Source organism: Camarhynchus parvulus, chromosome 10 (assembly GCF_901933205.1).
Source record: "Camarhynchus parvulus chromosome 10, STF_HiC, whole genome shotgun sequence".
Lineage (NCBI taxonomy): Eukaryota > Metazoa > Chordata > Aves > Passeriformes > Thraupidae > Camarhynchus > Camarhynchus parvulus.
Genome location: NC_044580.1, coordinates 19,885,343 through 19,908,138, shown reverse-complemented (window position 1 = coordinate 19,908,138; position 22,796 = coordinate 19,885,343). Strand labels below are relative to the sequence as shown.

Below are 22,796 nucleotides of genomic sequence, written 5' to 3'. Positions count from 1 at the left end.
ATCACTCTGTATCTTCCAGAGGGACTCTGAACTGAACCAACCCCATTGGGGAGTCCAGAGGCTGGGCCTGGCACCAACCCCAGCACAGTCCAAGGCTGCCTGTCCCCAGAGCTGGAGTGCTGCTGTCCTCAGGGCAGTGGGACCCTCACCCCTGAGCTCTGGGCACACTGCGACTGTCCCTGGGCACTGTTCTTGCCCAGGTACACCCCAGCACCCTGCCCCTCCGGGCACATCCCTGTGCCTGGTCAGGGGGCTTGGCAGCTCCCTTCCATACAATAATTATACATTTATTGTTGTTATTAATGCCAGCTGCCCAGCTGTTATTTCATCCAGGACTTTGCAGGCTGCCACAAAGGGTCTCTTTCTGTACCACTGCTCATAGGTGACAGCTTTGGCACAGGAGGCACGTGTGCTCTGTGCTGGGAGCCCCCTCTCAGCCCAGGCAGGGGCTGCAGCAGTGAAAGGGGACGTGGGACCTCTCTGATGGGGCTGGAGAATGGGAAGGGAGAGAGCCCTGGCCATGGGGGGGAGCTGGCCGTGCTGCTGGGAAAGCCCTGGAGCTGCAGATCCGCCTGCAGCTGGGCACAGGGGCAGAAGGGGAGGCTGAGGAGCAGGGCTTGGGGCAGCGGGTGGCTCCAGCCCCGCTCTGGCACTGACCCAGGGGCAGGGGTTGGGGCTGAGGGGCAGGGGTTGGGGCTGAGGAGCGGGGCTCCGGGCAGTGGGTGGCTCCAGCCCCTCTCTGGCACTGCCCCGGTGACAGCAGTCTCGGACCATGTCCCCTGAGGTGGCCGTGGGCACTGTTCCAGCAGTACCCAGGCCAGGCAGCTCCATCCTGGCAGTGCCAGCACCCTGCCCAATTCCAGCCTGTTCCCTCCCGTTCCCATGGCAACCTGTGACCTCAGCGGGCTCCTTGGAGCTCTGCCAGCATTTTCAGCAGACATGAAGCCAATGACCAGGGCTGTCCTGCTGTCCCCCTGTCTGTGGGGGTCTGTCACACGTGGGGCTCAGCTCAGGGCTGGCCCTGCTGCAGGGCTGACGTGCCACTGCAGGTGTCACCCTCGGTGCCATCGCTGTGGCATCTGGCTGAGCCAGCGCTCCTGGCTGTGCAGGGCCCTGGGGTACAGGGGCACCAGGGCACTCCCTCCCTGCACAGCTTCAGCTGCAGCCAGGGCCAGCTCTCCAACGCCCAGGCTTCCCAGCTTTGCCCTGCTCGGCAGAGCACACAAGGCGCAATGGAGAAGAGGGATAGAGAGTGAGACAAACAGAAATAAATAGAGAAACTGGTCCCTGTGCTCTGCCTGCTGGTGCCACTTCTCTCGAGGTTCTCCCCTGCCCAAGGGTCCCTTTTGGCCTGGGATCCCATCTGGTCCGGGGTCCCTCCCGGCCGAGGCTCTGGCTGTTCCTGGGGTCTCTCGTGCCCAGGGGTCCCCCTTGCTCTTGGGGCTCTGTGTGTGTGGAGCCGCCTCAGCTCTGGCTGTGCCTGGGGGTCCCTCTCGGCCCGGGGCTCCGGCCGGGGCTCCAGCCGTGGGCAGGGCTCCGTGCCGGCCCGAGGGTCCCACACGCCTGGGGCTTCCTCTCAGCCCAGGGGTCTCTCACGGCCCGGGGGTCTCTCGGCCCGGGGCTCCCCCTCGGCCCGGGGGTCTCTCACGGCCCGGGGTCTCTCGGCCCGGGCCCCCTCGGCCCGGGGGTCCCTCACGGCCCGGGGGTCTCTCTCGGCCCGGGGCTCCCCCTCGGCCCGGGGGTCCCTCTCGGTGCGGGGATCCCTGGCGGTGCGGAGCTGACGGTGACGGTGCTGGCGGCGGCCCCGGCATCCCGCGGCCCGGGGGCGGCCCCGGCGAGCGCAGCGCGGCGCGACCACCCCCGCAACCGGCGCCAGGGAAGGAGGCACGGGAGGGAGAGCGGCAGCGAAGGAGGGCCGCGGCTCCGCTCGGCTCCGCTCGGCTCGGCGCGGCTCCGCTCGGCGCTGACGGTCCCCGGTGCCGCCGCCGTCACTCGCCCCGCCCGTCCGCGGTTCGGCGCGGCGGGTGCGGGACGCGGGCTCAGCGGCACAGCCGGGGCTCAGCGGGGCCGGGCCGCGGGATGAGCGCCCGGCGGCTCCCCGGGGGCAGCGGGGGCCGCTGATGCTGCGGGGCCCGCGGGGTCTGCGGGGGCGGCGGGGGTGGCTCGGCGCGGCCCCGCCCGCGGCGGGGGCCATGTGAGCGCGGAGCCGGCAGGATGCAGAAGGGGATGCGGCTCAATGACGGGCACGTCGCCCACCTGGGGCTGCTGGCGAAGAAGGACGGGGCCCGGCGCGGATACCTGAGCAAGCGGAGCGCCGACAACACGAAATGGCACACCAAGTGGTTCGCGCTGCTCCAGAACATGCTCTTCTACTTCGAGACCGACTCCAGCTCCCGGCCCTCGGGGCTCTACCTGCTCGAGGGCTGCGTCTGCGACCGCGCGCCCTCCCCCAAGCCCCCCCTCTCGGCTAAGGACTCCCTGGAGAAGCAGGTGGGCGACACGGGGGGCCCCGCAGAGGGGGAGGGAGGGGGCCCCGCGGGGGTCCGGGCCCCTCACCCCCGGAGCTTGCGGCGCCCGTGACCTGCCCCACGCGTGACCAGGCTGGGGAGGTGAGGAAGAGGCCGGTCCGTGCGGGGGAAGGGGGATGATGCCCGGGGCTGCAGTGCCGGAGCAGCGGGCGGGTTCATTGTGGGGGTGTCGGGCTCTGCCCGGGGCACCCCCGCTCCCCCTCCCGTCTAATTAACCGCCGGTAATTAGCGCGGGGCTGCGGGGCGCCTCCCAGCGGCCGCGCTGGGCGCTGCAGAGCCCCGCGCCCCCCGCGCGTCCCCCCCGGCCCGGCGGGTTCGGGGTTCGGGGTTCTGGTTTGGGGTTCGGGGATTGGAGCAGGGGCACCGGGGGGCTCCCGTGGGGCGGCCCCGCTGCGCGGCCTCGCTGTTTGCCAGCCCCCGTGTGCCCCCTCCGTGCCCCGTGGTGTGCGGGCAGCGCCCCCGGCCCGGCGGAGCAGCCTGCGGTGGGTGCGCGGTGCTCGGCGCGGCGAGCTCAGGGCCTTGTTTTCAGGCAGATTTCACTCTGTTCCGCTCGCCACGTGTGCGGTTTGCAGCTCCATCCCCATCCCTGGCGGGGGAAAGGCAGAGTGCGGGTCCCCGAGCCCCCCGTGCTGGCGCTGGCTCCGGTGTCCTTTGGCACCGCTGATGGCTGCGGGCGATCAGCGCGGAAACACCTCGGGAGAGCCGGGGACAATCCAGGTGTCTCCCAGCCCCGGGGCTGCTGTGGTCCCCGCCGTGAGCCCCGCAGCCCCTGGCGGGCCCCGGGGTGGGTTTCTCCCACCAGCTGTGCCTTTCCCGGCTGGACAGGGTGTCCCTGGAGCAGCACGGCAGGGAGGCTGGCAGCCCCTGGCGTGTTTGTCGGGCTGGTTGGCTGGAGCTGGGCTGCGCCGCAGCAACCAGGAGAGAGGGGATGGGGCCGGGCAGGGGGAGAAGGGCTGGCTTCCAGCTGCGGGGGCAAATCCCCCTGCATGGCCTCCAGAGCCACCCCCGGCCTCATCAGCGGGGACGGGAGCCGGCTGGATTCGCCCTCTGACCCCCTGGCGGTGTGTGGAGCGTGGCCGTGCGCCCTGCGGGTGGCACAGGGCACCGGGGCCCCTCCGTGGGGCACCGGGGGGGTCCCGGCACCGCCGTCCCGGGTGGGCACGTGCGGGGGGCACCGCGCATTTCGGGTCCGGCTCTGCAGGGCTTGCATAATTCCTGCCTGGCAGGTTCTGGGGGGCACCGGGAGCGCTGCCGGAGACCGCAGGATGGGCCCCGGGGCACCCCCGGCACCGCGGGGCACGGGCAGCCTGGGAGGAAACCAGCCCCTAATTCTGGCTATTCCTGGCACCTGGAAACCCTGCCCAGAGAAGCAGGCATGCAGCACCACTGCTCCCTGGCACATCCCCTCCCTCCTGGCTTGGAGCACGGGAATATTTCCTTGCAAACAGGAAAACGCTGCGGTTTTTGCCCGGCTGGGGCTCCTTGCAGCGCAGCCGAGGGCAGCAGCACCCCAGGGGCTGTGGCAGCGAGGGGGGTCTGCAGTGGCAAGGGCTCGCACTGCCGTCCCTTCAGAACAGACGCTGTGTGCTCCTAGTTCAGCCTCCATGAAGTTCAGCGGCCAGGCTGCAATCAGCCCTCCTGCCAGGCTGGAATCGAGCTGGGAATCGAGGCTCTGGGTCCCGGTGTTTGTGCAGGAGGGTTTTCCACCCTGCACGCACCATGGGGAGGCTGCCACGTGCCCTCTCCAGTTCCAGATGCACCCGGGGTGTTGGTGCTCGCTGTGAGTGAGGGGCTGCCGGCACAGGGAGCTCCTCAAACACATCGCCTGCCACGGCTGCGCGTGCATTTGCCGCGGTTCAGTGCCTGGCCTGGAATCCTGTGGAATTCCTCGGGCCAAACCAGACTGCCAGCCCCAGCGCTGGATGCCCGCTGCTCTGCAAGCTAATTAACGGCCCGGGGATGAGATAAGCGGCGAATATTGATGGTACAGGTCTGCAGGGCTGTGCTCGGGCAGGGTCTGTGCCCCCCACACCAGGGAAAGCCTCGGCTCAGGCTCACCTGAGAGCCAGCCAGGCCAGCAGCCTCCAGGGAAGGCGCTGAGGAAATTTCCAGCATTGCCCGTGTTCCCAATTAGCCGTGTTCTGAGGGTATTTATCTATCCGTGCAGTTCCAGCTCTGAGGACAGTGCTCCTTGCAGCAGAGGAGCTCCAGCTCTGGATTCCTTCCTGGCTGGAGTGCAGCCTGACAGGTTCCCAGTTCTCTGCAAAGGAGAAACTTTAAGAGATGGGGCTTTCAACCCCCTCCCTTTTCACGTACTCATATTTTGCTTTGGTGGGATTTTTCCCTGGGACACAGTGAATTTTAGCATTGGTATATGTGACAGTGAGGGAGCAAAGACATGTGGAAAACTGGAACACCAAAGGGGAATTTGCTGCCTCTGGAAACTTTGTTTTGTTTTTCCAGAAATGAATTTTCCTTCCAACCAGTTGGATGGGGAAGATAATTTCCTGCTGGGTGAGGTCAGGCTGTGGCCTGGGGAAGGGTCTGTGGGTCGGGATGGGGAGCTGTGATCTGGTCAGGCTGTGGCCTGGGGAAGGGTCTGTGGGTCGGGATGGGGAGCTGTGATCTGGCTGCTCAGGGCAGTAGCCTGCCGAAGTGCTGGGGGTCGGGCTGGGGAGAGTGATCGGCCGCTCGGGCGCCGCCTGCAGTGCTGGGGGCGGGCTGGGAGTGAGCCCCTTCCCCGTGCGCTGGCTGTGCCACATCCCATCCCTGCTGCCCCGGCCCCTGAGGCGCTGGGGTGTGCTCCCGTGGGGTCCCTCTCCCCTCCCTGGGCAGGATGTGGGTCCCCAGGTGGGAGGGCATGGCCAAGGTGAGGTCCTGGCAGAGGAGCTGAGCAGGTGCAGGGTCCAGAGCTGATCCCACCCAAGGCCAGAGACGCCCCAGCGTGGGGTGAGGGCTCTGCTTCGCCAGCTGGGCAGCAGGAATCACAGCTGGGTGTGCTCCAAGGATCCAGCCTGGAGCTGGATTCCGAGTCCAGCATCACTGGGGCTGCACGAGCCCTCTGAGGCACTCAGCCCAACCATTCCCCTGCAGCACCGAGGCTGCCCCTGCTCCCTGCCCCAGGTGCTGCACCCACGCAGCTTTGGGCAGTTCCAGGGACAGGGACTCCACAGCGCCCCGGGCAGCCTGGGCTGGTGCCCAGAGCCATACCCCAGTGCCCTGGGCTGTTCCTGGGCAGGAGCCCTCAGACAGAGCCCACGTGGTGCTGAGTCAGGCTCAGGAGCCGGGCTGTGCCTTTTCCAGGGATGGGGCCATGGAGCACTGAGTCCAGCCTGTCCTGTGGCCCATTCCTGGGACACTGGCAGTCTGGAATATTTGGATGCCCTGAGGCCGTGCTGCAGCCCCTGCCAGCCCAGCAGCCCCAGCTGTGCCAGGGTCAGCCCCAGGCCTGCTGAGCCATTCCTGGCAGTGCCAGAGCCTGGGCAGCTCTGGGCTGCAGCAGTGGGGCCGCGGGCCCCGGCCGTGCCCGTCCCTGCACGGGGGTCCCGGGTACCCCCAGGAGGGCTCTGCAGGGTGCTTGGGGGGCCAGACCCCGTCAGTGGGGCACGGCTGGGCAGGTCACCGTGGGCATCCTGAGCAGGGCAGCTCCCGGGCAATTCCAGACTTCAGCATTGGTGTCCTGGGCACCGGATCCCCAGACCCCAGCTCTGGCTGCAGGTCCATGAGCATCAGCCATCTGGGCCAGTGAGAATTCTTCTACCTGAATGTCATTCCAGGCAATCTGATTTTTGGAGACTATAAATCATAATTTATAGACTTAAACCTGAACTATTCCTCAGCGTTGGGGTGACACTGGGTTTTTAATTAATTAGTGTATTGAATGGTGCCATGTGGGGATTTCTGAGTGAGGGGGATGCTCACGGTGTTGGTCCCAGCCATGCCTGCACGCCTGCCTGCCAGCATCACCGGATAAAATCAGGGGGAAAATTGATTTATTTTAATTATTTTACAAATATTTCTGCACATGACTCTGAGCCTGCTCCACAAGGGTGATGCTCACCTCTAGTATCCATTTCCAAATATCCTGACAGCCCATAGTGAAACAAAGAGGGGAAATTGCAGCCTCTGGGATATTTTTCCTTATTGTCAGCACGGAAATGAGCTGCTGGAGCATCCAACTCTGAGGTCCTGTTTTCCCAGAGCACATGGTATGTAGGTCAGGGATGTTAAAAGCTGCCATGGCTGGCTGTGGATTTTTAGACTCATCCATCCAGAGCAGGAAAATTCTCCTCCTCTTGCCCTTTGTGTCAGCTGGAATAACCATCAGCCTCACAAGCAGGCGGATGTGGATCTGCAGGGCGGGCAGCTCCGGGGCATCCCTGTGGGGGAAAGCCCCCTGTGATGGCACCACCAAGCTGGGACAGGGCGGCAGTCCCTGCTGTGGTGCTGCTGGGGTGCCTCTCTCGTGGTCGCACGTCCAGTGACCGTTGTGGGGGTGCCGGGAGAGCACCCACCCCAACCACAGCAACCCAAGGGCTCTGGTGGGTTGCTCAGGCTGAGAAAATGCCCTTCTGCAAATTCTAAAAAATTCTGTGAGAGGTTGATTTCCTACTTTGGAAATAATGTGTCGCTTTAAAGCTTATTTGGGTTTATTTTGGAGCCTTTCTGCACATCGGGGGCCCCGGGATTGCCACCCCCCGCAGCAGGGAGGGCCTGTGGGGGGCCGGGTGATGGTCACGGGGCTGGGGTGGCCTGGGGAGCCGGGGGACTGTCACCCAGCGGGGTCACGGGGCTGGGGTGGCCTGGGGAGCCGGGGGACTGTCACCCAGCGGGCGGGGGCGGGGGGTTGGGGAGCGGGGACTGTCACCCAGCGGGGTCACGGGGCTGGGGTGGCCTTGGGGAGCTGGGGGACTGTCACCCAGCGGGGTCATGGGGCTGGGGTGGCCTTGGGAGCTGGGGGACTGTCACCCAGCGGGGTCACAGGGCTGGGGTGGCCTTGGGGAGCTGGGGGACTGTCACCCAGCGGGGTCACGGGGCTGTGGGTGCCCCTGGAGGTGCTTTCATCTTTCCCTTGGTGACCTGGAATGCTCCTGCGGCATTATTTGGGGCAGAATTGCTGTGAAATCCCCGGGGTCCGGGTAGCTGGGCATCCCCAGGGGCGGCTCCGGGGGCTGTGTGTCCGGCGGTGCCAGACGGACGCACGGACACACGGCCCACAGCCGGCACCATGGAAACGGGGAGGATGGAAAACCCCGCAAGAGGGATCCTCCAGGAACCACATCTGCTCATTCTGGAGAGCAGAGCGAGGGGGTGGGATGAGGGGGGTCCAGTCCCGGGGCCGGGACTTGTTGAGGTGATAAATGATCAAAAATCAGGTGCAAGGAGAAGCAAAGTGAGGCTGTGGGCAGCTCTGCCCTGCCCCGGGCAGCACAAACTGCCCCGGGAGGCTGAGCGGGGGCTGTGGGGGAGCTGCGGGCTCGCACTGGTACTCCCAGTACAGTGGCTGCTCCTGTGCTGGCCCTGTCCGTGGCTCTGGCCCTGTCCGTGACTCTGGCCCTGTCCGTGTGTCTGACGCTCAGAAGGCAGCGAGTGCCGGGAAGCACTCCCGGGCTGTTGGTGCCATGTGTCACTGTGATGGCAGAGAGGGATCATCTTTTAGGTGGAGATAAAAGGTGGTGGGAGTTTTATTATTCAAATATAGAATAACTTCCTCCTTCCCAGCACGCTGCACTTCCTGGGAATTGTGTGGGGATAAACGGGAGCAGCGCATGGAGGGGGTGTGAGCCGGCAGGAGCCGGGCTGGGCTGGGCTGGGCTCCCAGCTGGGACAGAGCAGCCCTGGCCACAGCCCTGCCCTGGGGGCTCCCACCCTGCCCTGGGGGCTCCCACCCTGCACAGCCCTGCCCTGGGGGCTCCCACCCTGCCCTGGGGGGCTCCCACCCTGCACAGCCCTGCCCTGGGGGCTCCCACCCTGCACACTGCCCTGGGCTCCCACCCTGCACACCTGCCCTGGGGGCCCCACCTGCACACCCGCCCTGGGGCTCCCACCCTGCCCTGCGGGGGCTCCCACCCTGCACAGCCCTGCCCTGGGGGCTCCCACCCTGCACAGCCCTGCCCTGGGGGCTCCCACCCTGCCGGGACCTGCCTCTGACAGACCCTCCGAGCTGGATCCCACTGCCAGGTGCTGATGTGTGGGGGTGGGTGAAGGGGCAGAGGCAGTGGGGCAGGTGGGCGCCTGTCCAGGCCTCCTGCTCCCGGTGCCCGCCCCAGTTCCTGGGCTCTGCACCCCTTGTTTCACCTGGGACAGGCCCTGAGGCTTTCCCAGGGCGCTGGGGAGGTCAGGATGCTGCAGCCCAGGCTGTGCTGCGGATGCAGGGCTCTCAGTGGGTGCCCTCACCCACAGCGGTACAGAGGGCACCGTGCCATCCCCACGGCACCCCGGTGTGTCTGCCAGGGACAGCCCAGGGCTCGCTATCTCCTGCTGTGCAGGGACCAGTCTGGGGGCTCCTGGAAGTGTCTCCCTGTGCTTCCAGTCCCAGGGGGCTCGGCCAGGCTCGGGCTGTTGGTGTTGGGTCCTGGAGAGGGAATGGACACATTGTGCTCTCCTTCCTGCAGCACCGGGAGCTGCTGGGGGCACCAGGGCCCCAGAGGGGCTCCCCCACTCCTCCTGGTGTTTAGTGGGGGCGTTTCCAGCCTTGCCAACCTGACGAGCTCCTCTTGATGCAGTTACAAGGGAAGGGATGTCAGGTGGGTGTAAAGCTGGGGTACAGAACTCCCCCCATGAGGATCTCAGATTTTTGGTGAGTTTTCCCTCGGAGCTGTCTTTTTGCCAGTAAAAGCCTTCGGAAGTGGGAGAGAGGGAAAAGGGCAAGGGGGTGGGATGCGAAGGCTGGGGAGCTGCTGCAGCCCCAGAGGTGTCCTGCAGGCAGCCACGGAGCTCTGGGCAGCCTGAGCATGGCAGTGGAAGGGGTGGGCAGTGGGTGATGGTGTCTGACACTGGGGTGTGTGATGGATGGTGGTGTCTGACACTGGGCATGGCTCTGTAAGGAGAAAGCTTGTCCACAGGACCAGCACTAAAGGATCCTGCACTCAGGGGATCCGTGGCAGAAGTGAAGGAGCTGCATCTTGCCCAGGGCCCTGCAGCTGCTGCCCAAAGGTGAAAGCTGTTTCTGGAGGAGGGCCCTGCTGTGCCCATGGGCAGCGTGGGCTCCCGGCCCGCTCTCCTCCTCTGCTGGACCCGGAGGGGCTGGCTGAGCTCCGAGGGTGCCCCCCGAGCCCAGAGGGGCTGGCTGAGCTCCGAGGGCGCCCCCCGAGCCCAGAGGGGCTGGCTGAGCTCCGAGGGTGCCCCCCGAGCCCAGAGGGGCTGGCTGAGCTCCGAGGGTGCCCCCCGAGCCCTGAGCCCTGGGTGGGCGCGGGCTGGGGCTGCTGGCTCTGTCTGTGCCCTGGCTCCCCATCATCCCGGGCTCACCCAGAGAGGTGCTGGGTGCTCTCCCTGCTGGGGAGAGCAGGGGAAGAGCGCTGTGGTGCCCATGGGTGTTTTCATGGCACACACGGGGGCTGCCCCGGCTGTGCTCCTCGGGTTTGAGGCAGGTTTCACCTGTGAGTTCAGGTCCCTGGTGAAGCGCAGCAGAGGAGCAGATGATGTCAGGATGAGCTCGTTCCAGTGGGTTTGGTTTAGCCCAGTTATTCCGGGCAGCATCCGGCACTGCAGCGTGGTACCTGTTTCCTTGGAGACTGCAGGGAAGCAGAGCAGCGGCACAAACCCGCGGCGGCGGCACCGCACACAATCAGCACAAACACGGGAAATGTCAAGGGAGGCTAAAAATAGCCCCGCACCGCGGCCACCCCCCCGAGCCCCGGGAGAGGGACACGGGGACCGGGCTGTGCCCGCCGCCAGCCCCGGGCGGGCTCCGAGGGGCTCCGAGGGGCTCCCCGGCCTCCACACGGGCCGGGCTGCAGCAGGGAGCACAGCCCGGGGGCGCTGGGGCCGGACAATCCCCCTAAGGCCATTACAAACGTGGGTGTGGGATGCAGGTGCAGCTCAGCATCCCTGCTCCTCCGCCCGTTCCCCAGGTGAGGGCGGCCCCAGGGCGGCTGGTGGGTTCAGGACTGCAGCGCCCTGGCCTTGCGTGGGTTTGTAGATTCTCCTGCAGCTGGGTCTTTCCCCAGCAGGATTTCCCCTCGGATTTGCCTCGCCAGTGGCATGGCTGTGCTGAGGACACATCGTGGCTGGGTTCCTGGTGTTCCCAAAGCTGTTTATTGCAATGACGCAGCCTGGGGTGGGTCAGGAAGTCAGGTGGGTCTGGAAACAATTGCTGCCAGCTCTGTGTGGGGTGTGACCGTGACCCCTGTGCAGGGTGTCACTGTGACCATGCCCCCTGTGCAGGGTGTGACTGTGCCCCCAGTGCAGGGTGTGACCATGCCCCCTGTGCAGGATGTCACTGTGCCCCCTGTGCAGGGTGTCACCGTGTGCCCCCTGTGCAGGGTGTCACTGTGCCCCTGTGCAGGGTGTCACTGTGCCCCCAGTGCAGGGTGTCACCGTGCCCCCTGTGCAGGATGTCACTGTGACCGTGACCCCTGTGCAGGGTTCCCCTGTCATGTCTGGCCCCTGCCCCCAGTGCAGGGTGTCACCGTGCCCCCTGTGCAGGGTGTGACTGTGACTGTGCCCCCAGTGCAGGGTGTCACTGTGCCCCCAGTGCAGGGTGTCACTGTGCCCCCTGTGCAGGGTGTGACCATGCCCCCAGTGCAGGGTGTCACTGTGCCCCCTGTGCAGGGTGTCACTGTGCCCCCTGTGCAGGGTGTGACCATGCCCCCTGTGCAGGGTGTCACTGTGACCATGCCCCCTGTGCAGGGTGTCACTGTGCCCCCTGTGCAGGGTGTGACCGTGCCCCCTGTGCAGGGTGTGACCGTGCCCCCTGTGCAGGGTGTCACTGTGCCCCCTGTGCAGGGTGTCACTGTGCCTCCTGTGCAGGGTGTCACTGTGACCATGCCTCCTGTGCTCCCCCCACAGCACTACTTCACCGTTAACTTCAACCATGAGAACCAGAAGACGCTGGAGCTGAGGACGGAGGATGCCAAGGACTGCGACGAGTGGGTGGCAGCCATAGCTCACGCCAGGTGTGCCCCGTGGGTGAGGGTCGAGGTGAAGCTGTGCTGAGGGTGGCTGGGGAGCAGGGTGAGTTGGACACTGCCAGAGGGCAGAGCAGGACGCCTCTGCCCCCCTGATGCTGAGGGGGGGCTGTGCTCAGGTGCTCCCCTGTCCCTGTCCCCATCCCAGTCCCATGCCACCGGCCCCCTGGCAGGCTGGCACTGCTGAAAGCCCTTTGGGAAGGGATTCTCCTGGGATGGCAAACCTGGTGAGGACAGGGATTGTCAGGCTCATGTCTGTGCCCTGGCAGGGCTGGCACAGCCCAGCTGCCACGGAGAGCAGTCAGGAGCCAGCACAGTGCAGGTGCCTCTGGGGAAGGAAGTGAGCTGTGGGAGCAGGTGGGAGCTGTGTGCAGGGAAAGGGACAAACAGCATCCCCCCCTGCCGAGCGGAAAGGGACAAACAGCTCCCCGCCCCCGCCCGAGCAGGAATGGGACAAACAGCATCCCCTGCAGCCCCTGCCCGGAGCAGGAAAGGGACAAACAGCATCCCCTGCAGCCCCTGCCAGGAGCAGGGAATGGGACAAACAGCATCCCCTGCAGCCCCTGCCAGGAGCAGGGAATGGGACAAACAGCATCCCCTGCAGCCCCTGCCAGGAGCAGGGAAAGGGACAAACAGCATCCCCTGCAGCCCCTGCCCGGAGCAGGGCCTCGTAGGAGCTTGTGCCACACAGTGTCCTTCCTCAACTCTTGGAACGTGGCTGGTTGCAGAGGTTTGGCCACGGGTGTTTGGGGTCCTTTTTGACTCCTGTGGTTTCACTAACGTTTGCCCTGTCCTCTCTGTTTGCCCCCTGTGGGAGCCCATTCCCTGCCCATGGGGCCCTGTGGGAGCAGCAGCGCTCCCAGCTGCAGGAGCTGCCCCAGGCTCGCTGCCCTGCCGGGCTGTGGGCAGGGAGGAGCAGGGAGATCCCCAAGCCCCCATCCCGGTGCTGGGGGGCCGCAGGGCAGGCTCGGGGCAGGGATGCTCACGGCCGTGTCTGCTGCAGCTACAGGAACCTGGCGACGGAGCACGAGGCGCTGATGCAGAAGTACCTCCATCTCCTGCAGATCGTGGAGACCGAGAAGACTGTTGCCAAGCAACTCCGGCAGCAGATCGAGGACGGGGAGATCGAGATCGAGCGCCTCAAGGCCGAGGTGAAGCGCCCCTGGATGCTCTGCCGCTCCTGGGGTGACCCGTGGGGGACGGGTGCCACCCCCGCCCGGGCAGGGGGGTCACCACCGGGGGGGTTCTGCTTCTTTCAGCGGCACAGCGCTGGCCCTTCTCCCGCAGGAGGGCCCGGGCAGCGCCTCCCTTGGGGGTTTTCCTGGCAGGAGGGGTGCAGCGAGGGGCTGTGGCTGTGCCCCCCAGCACTGAGCCTGTGGGGGCTCGGGAGGGGCCCTGGAAGCTGCTGGAACACGGAACGGTTCACTCAGCCGGGAGCGCTGGGGAGCGTGCTGGGGAGCCGGGCTTGCCTCTGGTGGGAGAGGAAAGCAGCGTCCCAGAATGCCAGAACGGCCGGGGTTGGAAGGGATCCCCCAGACCATCCCGTCCCACCGTGCCCTCTCCGTGTCCCCTCGGAGCCACGCGAGCAGCTCCAGGTCCCGGAGCTGGGGCAGCGCTGCGCTGGGGCTCACCCGAGCTGGGCAGAGGGCACCGGGTGCTCCCGGGGATCGCCGTGCTCCCTGCTGGGCCCCGAGGCGCGGCCCGATCCCGGGGATCGCTGTGCTCCCTGCTGGGCCCCGAGGCGCTGCCCGATCCCGGGGATCGCTGTGCTCCCTGCTGGGCCCCGAGGCGCTGCCCGATCCCGGGGATCGCTGTGCTCCCTGCTGGGCCCCGAGGCGCTGCCCGATCCCGGGGATCGCTGTGCTCCCTGCTGGGCCCCGGGGGCCCCCGATCCCGGGGACGCCGTGCTCCCTGCTGGGCCCCGAGGCGCGCGCCCGGGATCGCTGTGCTCCCTGCTGGGCCCCGAGGCGCTGCCCGATCCCGGGGATCGCTGTGCTCCCTGCTGGGCCCCGAGGCGCTGCCCCGGGCGCTCCTGCGGGCTCAGCCCCTGCCTGCAGCCTGCCCCGGAGCTCCAGCAGCGATTCCCTCGCTCGGGCTCGGGGTGGGAAGGGTGACACGGGGCCGGGTACGGCAGACAGCAGCGAGGTGCACAGATGACTCAGCAGGCGGTGCCGAGGGACACGCGTGTCCCTGGGGCACCTGGAGGAGGAGGAGGAGGAGGAGGCTCAGGAGATGCCTGGCAGCGGCGGTGATGCTCCTGGGCGTGGGGGCTGCTCGGCAGGAAGAGCCCGGAGTGCTCGGGGTGCTCCGGGCACAGGGGTGCCGGCAGTGGGTACCCCCTGTTCCCGGGCCATCCCGTGCTGCCTGCCTCTGCCTGCAGCGCTGTGCCCCCTCCCTGCCTGGGCTCGGCCCGGGCTGGGCGCTGGCCCTGCTGCAGTGGGCTGGGCAGCGGGCACAGCGAGTGTGGGGCACCCTGTGCTGCTGCCAGGCTCTCCTCATGCCTGGCACGGCTTCGGGCAGCGGCCGTGGGGTGCAGGCAGCCAGGAGTGGGCTGGCAGGCTGGGACCTTGATCCCAAATCACTGAGAATCCCAACATCACCCCAGAAGGGGCATCTGAGGAGGCAGTGGGGGTGGTTTCGCCTGTCCTGATGGTGTGCTTTTCCTTAAATTTTGAATTTTTGGGTTCAAATGTGTAGGTCAATAACAATCCCTGACCATGCATTGGGGTGTGCAACAAGCTCTAAAATCTCCTCTAATGTCTGATGCATATAATGAAATGGGGTGAATGTGTAGAAGTTGGATCAGTGACCATGAGCCTGTGGCCACCAGCTCTGGTGTGTTCCTGCTTTTTCCACTGGTCCAAATTCCACCTTTTTTCCTCCTTTCTGTCCAAAATGGGACATCTTCCCCCTCCCCCCCAGGAAAGTCCTCTTTCCAAGTTGTTTCCTTCAAAACCAAAATCCAAATCCAGATCACATTTTCCCAATTTCCCACGTTCTGGATGGCACATGTGCTGTTTCTTGCCTTTTCCTGTCACTTTCCAAGTGCTTTTGGCCGTGGGGGCCGGGACAGGCGATGAGCAGAGGAGGGAGAGAAAGCACAGGGAGAAACAGTGAAAGCAAACCCGGGAGCTGATGGCTCTGATCCCACATGGGAGGGAGCGCCTGGGGGCTGCTCCCCGCCTGCATATCTTGGGGTCCAAATGCTCAGGATTTTTCTGCCATTTTCTCCCCAAGTTGTGTTTACCGAGTTGCTGCGAAGGTTTTTTCGGGAAGTAGGGATGGGGTTTGGATTGGGCACCCACCAGGATTTCTAGGTGCTGGTCCTGGCAGGGTTCAGAGGTACTGAGGAGTTGGTGACAGCTCGAGCAGCCCTGACAGCTCTGCCGCCTTCCTTCACCTGCTTCATCCACCGACTGAGCCCCCACCCCTGGAGGAAATGAAAAACTCTGTGCATGTGGCACCTGGGGACAATGGTGGGTTGATGGCAGTGTTGTGAGCGGGTGGGCTTGATGATCTCAGAGGGCTTTTCCAGCCTGAAGCACTCGGTGGCTCTGTGAGTGTGTGATGGCATTAGGACAGACCCAGCACAAGGTGTGCCTGTGTCTGTCATTAACCCAGAGGCTCACGCTGCTCCCTGGCACAGGGGCAGCCCAGGGTGCCCTCGGGCCCTGGGATGTGCTCAGCCCCTGGGATGTGCTCAGCCCCTGGGATGCCCCCAGCCCCTGGGATGCCCCAGCCCCGGTGGTGCAGGGCCCCTGCTCACTCACCCCTGTGCCCACAGATCGCATCCCTGCTCAAGGACCACGAGCGCATCCAGGCCAGCCAGAGCAGCGCGCCCAGCGACGATGACAGTGACATCAAGAAGATCAAGAAGGTGGGTGGTGGTGGTGAGGGCTGGCACCGGGGGCCCAGCAGGCACGGCAGACGCGGGCCCTGGGGGGCTGAAGGAGGTGTCTGTGCTGCTGTCAGCAGGGTTTTAGGAGGAGAAGTGTTCTGCCCAGGCGGGAGCCCATCTGTCGGCAGGGCACTCCCAGCATTGCCGGGAGCACGAGGCTTCCCAGCCAGTGCTGGCCCCTGCACCTCCAGCCCCTCTGAGTTCTGTTCCCGTGGCTGTCACAGCTTTTATTGTGTCCAAGGAAAAGCCATCACCCTGGCAGCATTCCCCAGGGAGCAACAGCCTCAGGTGCCCCCTGTGCTGGGGTGGGAGCCCTGGGCACAGAGCAGGACGTGCTGCAGGTGCCCAGCTACACCAGGAAGGGATCTGAAACCTCATCTCCTTCCGCCCCCTGTCGTGGGCTGGCACACCTTCCACTGTCCCAGGCTGGTCCAAGCCCCATCCAACCTTCCCCTGACCACTTCAGGGATGGGGCAGCCACGGCTGTGTGGGCAGCCTGTGCCAGGAATTTGGATGAGCTGTTGGATCCCCAGCCTGGAGGGCTCAGAGCAGCTCCAGGAAGAGGCAGCAGCACACACACCTGGGTACAGAGCCAGGCACCTCACTGTGTCGAGTGAGGGTCCTGCCTGGCCCCCAGCCCCGTCCCTGACCCCAGCCCTGCTCCCCCAGGTGCAGAGCTTCCTGCGGGGCTGGCTGTGCCGCAGGAAGTGGAAGACCATCATCCAGGACTACATCAGGTCCCCCCACGCCGACAGCATGCGCAAGAGGAACCAGGTGGTGTTCAGCATGCTGGAGGCCGAGGCCGAGTACGTGCAGCAGCTCCACATCCTGGTCAACAACTTCCTGCGGCCGCTGCGCATGGCCGCCAGCTCCAAGAAGCCGCCCATCACCCACGACGATGTCAGCAGCATTTTCCTCAACAGGTGAGCTCTGTCCTGGGCTCCAGGAGCTCTGTGGTGTCCCAGCAGCTCTGCACACCCGCTGCCCTCCCTGGTGCTGGGAGTCTGCAGTTCCACCATTCCCTGGTGCTGGGAGTGTGCAGCTCCACCATTCCCTGGTGCTGGGAGTGTGCAGCTCCATCATTCCCTGGTGCTGGGAGTGTGCAGCTCCACCATTCCCTGGTGCTGGGAGTGTGCAGCTCCATCATTCCCTGGTGCTGGGAGTGTGCAGCTCCATCATTCCCTGGTGCTGGGAGTGTGCAGCTCCACCGTTGCCCCCTGTGCCCCCAGGCACCCTCTGCACTGCCTCGAGCAGCTGCCCCCAGCCAGCACAAGGGCTCCCTGCTCCCCCTGGGCTGGGGAATTTGTCTTAATTCCTCCTTATTTATCTCTCGTTCATCTGTCTGCTCTTGGTCTGGCTTAATCCTCTCTTGGTCCCTCTTCCAGTGAAACAATCATGTTTTTGCACCAAATTTTCTACCAAGGCCTGAAGGCGCGGATCTCCAGCTGGCCCACGCTGGTGCTGGGTGAGTGCTGCTGCCCCCTCCTCCTCCTCCTCCTCCTCCTCATCCTCCTGCTGCTGCTGCTCCTTCTGCAGCTCCACAGGCATTTGCCAACCAGCAGCAAAACCCTGCACACATGTCCTGGCTTGGTCACGTCAGCCGCACAGTAAAACCCCAGAGTGACCAAATTCTGGTGCTCCTGGTCCTGCTGGGAGGTGGGGCTGGACTGTGCACAGGGGGCTGATGCTGGAGAGCATCACTGGGTCCCATCAGAGCCTTCTGAGCTCAGCAGAGCTGGGCACGAGGGGCGGGACACGCCGGGGCTGCTCTGGGCTCAGGGCGGTGCTGGCTCCCAGGAGGGGCGGCAGCAGCCCACCCACGCCCCTGCTCTGCCTGCAGCCGACCTGTTTGACATCCTGCTGCCCATGCTGAACATCTACCAGGAGTTTGTGCGGAACCACCAGTACAGCCTGCAGATCCTGGCGCACTGCAAGCAGAACCGCGACTTCGACAAGCTGCTCAAGCACTACGAGGCCAAGCCTGACTGCGAGGAGAGGACCCTGGAGACCTTCCTCACCTACCCCATGTTCCAGGTGAGCCCTGCGGCCAGGGCTGGCCCGGGGGGCTGGGGGGGTGGGATAGGCAGCGCACACCCCATGCCCACAGCTGGCACTGTGTGGTGGAGGCAGAGCCTGGCTGAGGCTGCCCTGGGGCTGCACCCTGGTGGTCCCACATGGCTCCTGGGCCTGCTTGGGCCACCACTGTGAGGGGACCCTGGGTGCTGCTGGCTCCCCAGTTATCCCAGCAGGGTCCTGGGCACAGCCCCACGTTGTGCCCGCTCTTCATGCAGCTTTGGCACAAGGAGCTTTGGAGCTTTAACCACTCAGGCCAGGGTGTCCCCAGGCATGGCAGGAGCAGCCCAGAGTGGGCCCCTGCTGTCCCCGCTGAGCTCTGCTCTCTCCCTCGTGCTGCAGATCCCCAGGTACATCCTGACCCTGCACGAGCTGCTGGCTCACACGCCCCACGAGCACGTGGAGAGGAACAGCCTGGATTATGCCAAGTCCAAGCTGGAAGAGCTGTCCAGGTGAGAGCTGCTGATCCATCCCTGGGCTGTGGGACGGCTCCTGGCTGCTCCTGGACACAGACAGTGTTTCCCAGGGCTCCTGGATGATGAAATGAAGGCTTTGCAGGACTGGGATGGCTCTGAGTGTCTGGTTCTGTCCTCTGTTCAGAGCTGGTGGGGCTGCCCTGTGGGAAGGCGCTGAGGGCCTCAGAGATGAGCTCTTGGGAATTGGCCATAATTCCCTGCTTTTTATCCTCTTCCTCCCCAGCCCGTGGACTGTTCTGGAGTGTTCTGGATGTTGGTGCCAAACCCACCCGCACACTTTAAGTCCTGTAAAGAGTTTCCATCCCTTTTCGCACTCCTCAAGGAGCAGGGATATCAGAGGGGGCTGGTGATGGGATCTGTCTGCCCTGAATCTGAATTTTGTGATTTCCAAGCACTCCCATTTCAGTATTCATCAGCCTGGAGGCACAGCCTGGGCAGATGTACAGGTCACCTCTGGAGCTCCTGCCTCTGTCTGGGTGGATCCTGCTGCAATTGCCTTGACATTCCTTCAGTTTTGGTTTTACCTGGTGCAGCCCCACCATGTGTCCAAAGGGAAAACTTGTGCAGATCCCATCCCAGCTCTGATCTTCTCCCCTCCATCCTTCAGGATAATGCATGATGAAGTGAGTGAGACTGAAAACATTCGCAAAAACCTGGCAATAGAGAGGATGATCATCGAGGGCTGTGAGATTCTGCTGGACACCAGCCAGACCTTCGTCAGACAAGGTCTGTGTCAGCATCAGCATCCCTCCCCTCTGGGGTGAATGTGAGCCCCGTGGCCCTGGCCCTGTCCTGTGTGCGCTGCTGGCTTGTGAAATTTAAATATATAACTCGGTTCTGAGTTTTCACTAATCAGAGGCACATCAGTTCAGGCAGCTCTGGCACTTTTGGGCAGTTTTGTCCCTGCCCTTTCCCCATCAGGGCATGGGAGGTGCGCCTTGGCTGTTGCTGGTGCCCCACTGGGGAGGCAGCAGCACCACGCGGAGCTCTGGTCCTGGAGCAGCGCCCTGGGCTGGGGGCAGGCCTGGCTCTGGGGCTGTGCTGTGTGGCTGTGGGGGCTGACACCGTGTCCCCGCAGGGTCCCTGATCCAGGTGCCCATGTCGGAGAAAGGGAAGATCACGCGGGGCCGGCTGGGCTCGCTGTCGCTCCGCAAGGAGGGCGAGCGCCAGTGCTTCCTCTTCTCCAAGCACCTCATCATCTGCACCCGCGGCTCTGGGGGCAAGCTGCACCTCACCAAGGTGAGGGGCCGGGGCTGCTGCTGCTCCCTGCCCGTGGGGGGACAGAGGGTGGCCCAGCTGTGGCCCCAGCTGGTGACAGAGGGGTCAGGGACCCCCTTGGCCTGCCCTGGCACAGCCCCAGGGATGCTGGGCTGGGAGCCTGCGGCCACCTGGATTTATTTCACGTGATCCTTGTCGGAGCTGAGTCACGGGAGAGATGAGAAACTACATGATCTTGATAAAAGAATTCACCCTGGTTTGCAGCAGAAACGTTGACAGTCTGTTCTGGAAGAAGCTGGAATCACAGCCTGGGCTGTCTGTAGCACTCCCAGCTCCTCTGGTTGCTCCCTGGGTTCCCGTGTCTATTTGGGGAAGTTTGGCAGTTAATTGAGCAAGAATCTTACAGAAATTGCTTGTTACTGGCATTAAATTATCAGTTTGAAGGATTACAGTCCGTGGCAAAGAGCTGATAATTGCAACAACAGACTTTGGGAAAATTAAATTTAAAGCTCCTATTAAATAATTTATAAACAAATTAGTTGATCAATTTGACAAGGAAAACCCAGGGATCCCAGCAGGCACAGATCGTTTTTCCCAGTGAAAGCAGAGGCCGTGTGTGTGTCCCCCTCCCCTGGGCTGTCCCCTGGGGACACGGACCTGTCCCCAGCCCTGGGGTGGGGACAAGGACAGAGGAGCCACCAGCCCCAGGGGGGTCCCGCTGCTGAAGCCTGACTCCCGGCCTGGTGGGGGCTGTGCTGGGGGATGCCCAGCCCCAGGCTGGCAGGGCTGAGCCCCCTTTGTCCCCCTGCAGAACGGGGTGATCTCCCTCATCGACTGCACGCTGGTGGAGGAGCCCGAGAGCACCGATGAGGACGGTAGGTTCTGGGGAGGTGGCTGGCTGTGCTTGGTGAGTGGGTCACATCCTGGTGCCAGTAGATTCAAGGAATCCACGATTGAGGTTTAATTAGATTAATTATTTACTGTGAACCAAGCAGACCCACACTTAGACAGACCTGATCTTCCTGGGGCAGCCAGCAACCCACAAGAACCTGAATTAACCTTCCTTGAAAGCTGGCTGGGAGAGAGGGGATGGGAAAGGCTTTCCCAATCATTGGGTGGGCTTTTTCTGTTCCAAAGCCAAAACATCAGGACAAGACATTGACCACCTTGACTTCAAAATCGTGGTGGAGCCAAAAGATTCTTCATCTTTCACCGTTATCCTGGTGGCCTCGTCCAGGCAGGAGAAGGCTGCATGGACCAGTGACATCAGCCAGGTAGGACCCAGCAGGGTGGGGTGTGGAGCTCTCAGCACGAGGAGCTGCCACGGGGTCCCTGCTGGGCCGTGGCATCAGTTTGGGCAGGCAGGTAACCCCGGGTTTGCTGTGTGCCCACGGCCCCACTGCTGCTCTGAGCCTGGGTTTGCACCCCGGGAGCTCTCCTGGCGCCCCTGGGGTGTGGGACCTGCAGGGAGCGGGGATGTGGCTGCTCTGGGGAAAGCCAAGCCCTGAGCTCCTCCACGTGCCGCCCGTGTCTCTGCAGTGCGTGGACAACATCCGCTGCAATGGGCTGATGATGAACGCCTTCGAGGAGAACTCCAAGGTCACCGTGCCTCAGATGATCAAGTGAGTGTGCAGGGGCAGGACACAGCTCCTCGGCAGCCCAACACTGCCAGGAGCCTCGGGAGCACTGGGACCTCCCTGGGACCTCACGGCCTCCCCCGTGTGCTCCGTGGGCTGTCCCAGTATGGTGATTAGCAGCGTTAATTGGCTGCTGAGGGATTTGCATGTGCTGGGGAGGTGGGAATGCTAAGGGGGAGAGTTCAGAGAAAAATAACAATAGTAAAGAGGGGGTAAAAGTGCCAGAAGGGAGGGGCGGGGGGCTGTCCTCCCTGTAGGTCCTGGGGTGCAAAGGCTGTGCTGGGACATGTGTGGGACAAGGGGGGCTGGTCCTAGCTTTGGGGACGGGGCAGCATGGGGGTGTTCCTGCCCCATTCCCTGCTGCCAGGCAGGGGAGGGGGCTTGGCTTGTCTGCACCTGGGGATGGCCCATCCACATCCCTCTGCCTGCTGAGCACTCCACCCATTCCAGGAGCCCATTCCAGGGTGTGGATTCCTGGGTTTTCCCTGGGAGCATTCCCACCTGTGTTTTCCATGGGGACACCCATAGGAACAGGGCTCCTTCCTGCACCGCTTCCCATGGTGTCTTGGTTTCGTTCCAGGCTGGAACCACAGAAATCTCGTTTCTCTGCAGGTCTGATGCCAGCTTGTATTGTGATGATGTTGACATTAGGTTCAGTAAAACGATGAATTCCTGCAAGGTCCTGCAGATCCGCTATGCCAGCGTGGAGCGGCTGCTGGAGAGGCTGACGGACCTGCGCTTCCTGAGCATCGACTTCCTCAACACCTTCCTGCACTCCTACCGCGTCTTCACCACCGCCCTCGTGGTGCTCGACAAGCTCATCACCATCTACAAGAAGCCCATCAGTGCCATCCCTGCACGGTGAGGCTGCAGTGCTGCCAGGGACCTGTCCTGTCCCTGCTGCCACCCTGGGACTGTCACTGCTCCCCGTGAGCTGTGCTACCCACAAACAGGGGAAGGAGACGAATCCAAGCTCTGCGGGTATCCCCCCTCCTGGGAGGGCCAGGAACTGCCCACGGGGTGGAGTTGGCTCTGCTGCTGTGGCTGGGGCACGCCCTGGGGTCCCAGTGCTGCCCATGGGGTGGTGGGGCTCATTTGGCTCTGCTGCTGTGGCTGGGGCACGCCCTGGGGTCCCAGTGCCACGGGGGGTTCCCGAGCACCTCCTGGGCAGGGCGGGTGCCAGCTCAGCCTCTCGCTGTCCCTGCCAGGTCCCTGGAGCTGCTGTTTGCAAACAGCCAGAACAACAAGCTGCTCTACGGGGAGCCCCCCAAGTCGCCCCGGGCCAACCGCAAGTTCTCGTCGCCGCCGCCGCTGTCGCTGAGCAAGTCGTCGTCGCCCAGCCGGCGCAGGAAGCTGTCCCTCAACATCCCCATCATCACCGGCGGCAAGGCGCTCGACCTGGCCGCGCTCAGCTGCTCCTCCAACGGCTACGCCGGCGTCTACTCCTCCATGGCCCCCTTCAGCAAGACCACGCTGGACATCAACAAGCTCTACGTGTCCAGTGGCTATCCCAACAAGATCCCCGACGAGGGAGAAGCAGCCTCGGAAAAGCAAGAGGAGTCCCTGCCAGGCAAGCAGAGTGAGTGCCTGTGGGTTTGGGCTCTGGCACTGAGGGGCTGGTTTAGGTGCACGCACAGAGAGCTCCTGCCTCCTGAAAACTCAGGAGGAGTAAAAAACTCAGTAATTTTTAATGATAAAACAAAAAAACCACCCAACCCCCCCACCTCAAGGAAAAAGCCTGTTCCAAAGTATCCTACAGAAATGGCAGAACTCTGTACCTTTCCCATACATGGTGGCTGCATCCCAAGCTGGAACGGGGCAGACTTGAGGAAAATGGG

General features: G+C 64.0%; 1 protein-coding gene across 4 annotated transcripts in view; it reads left to right on the top strand.

Annotated features, from left to right (window-relative positions):
* The first annotated feature begins 2,051 nt into the window (after positions 1-2,051).
* Positions 2,052-22,796, top strand: part of RASGRF1 (Ras protein specific guanine nucleotide releasing factor 1) — a 29,753-nt gene continuing 9,008 nt past the window's right edge. For 2 of the 4 annotated variants that reach the window (XM_030955606.1, XM_030955605.1), the window contains exons 1-15: positions 2,215-2,490; positions 11,538-11,644; positions 12,660-12,807; positions 15,441-15,533; positions 16,224-16,477; positions 16,940-17,019; positions 17,395-17,588; positions 17,970-18,079; positions 18,711-18,829; positions 19,182-19,342; positions 20,133-20,196; positions 20,459-20,595; positions 20,861-20,943; positions 21,571-21,819; positions 22,167-22,537. In XM_030955606.1, coding sequence (XP_030811466.1) covers positions 2,215-2,490; positions 11,538-11,644; positions 12,660-12,807; positions 15,441-15,533; positions 16,224-16,477; positions 16,940-17,019; positions 17,395-17,588; positions 17,970-18,079; positions 18,711-18,829; positions 19,182-19,342; positions 20,133-20,196; positions 20,459-20,595; positions 20,861-20,943; positions 21,571-21,819; positions 22,167-22,537 — 2,446 coding nt within the window. Of the gene's footprint in view, positions 2,491-11,537; positions 11,645-12,659; positions 12,808-15,440; positions 15,534-16,223; positions 16,478-16,939; positions 17,020-17,394; positions 17,589-17,969; positions 18,080-18,710; positions 18,830-19,181; positions 19,343-20,132; positions 20,197-20,458; positions 20,596-20,860; positions 20,944-21,570; positions 21,820-22,166; positions 22,538-22,796 lie in introns of all 4 variants that reach the window. The other 2 variants (XM_030955607.1, XM_030955604.1) reach the window with 2 other exon arrangements.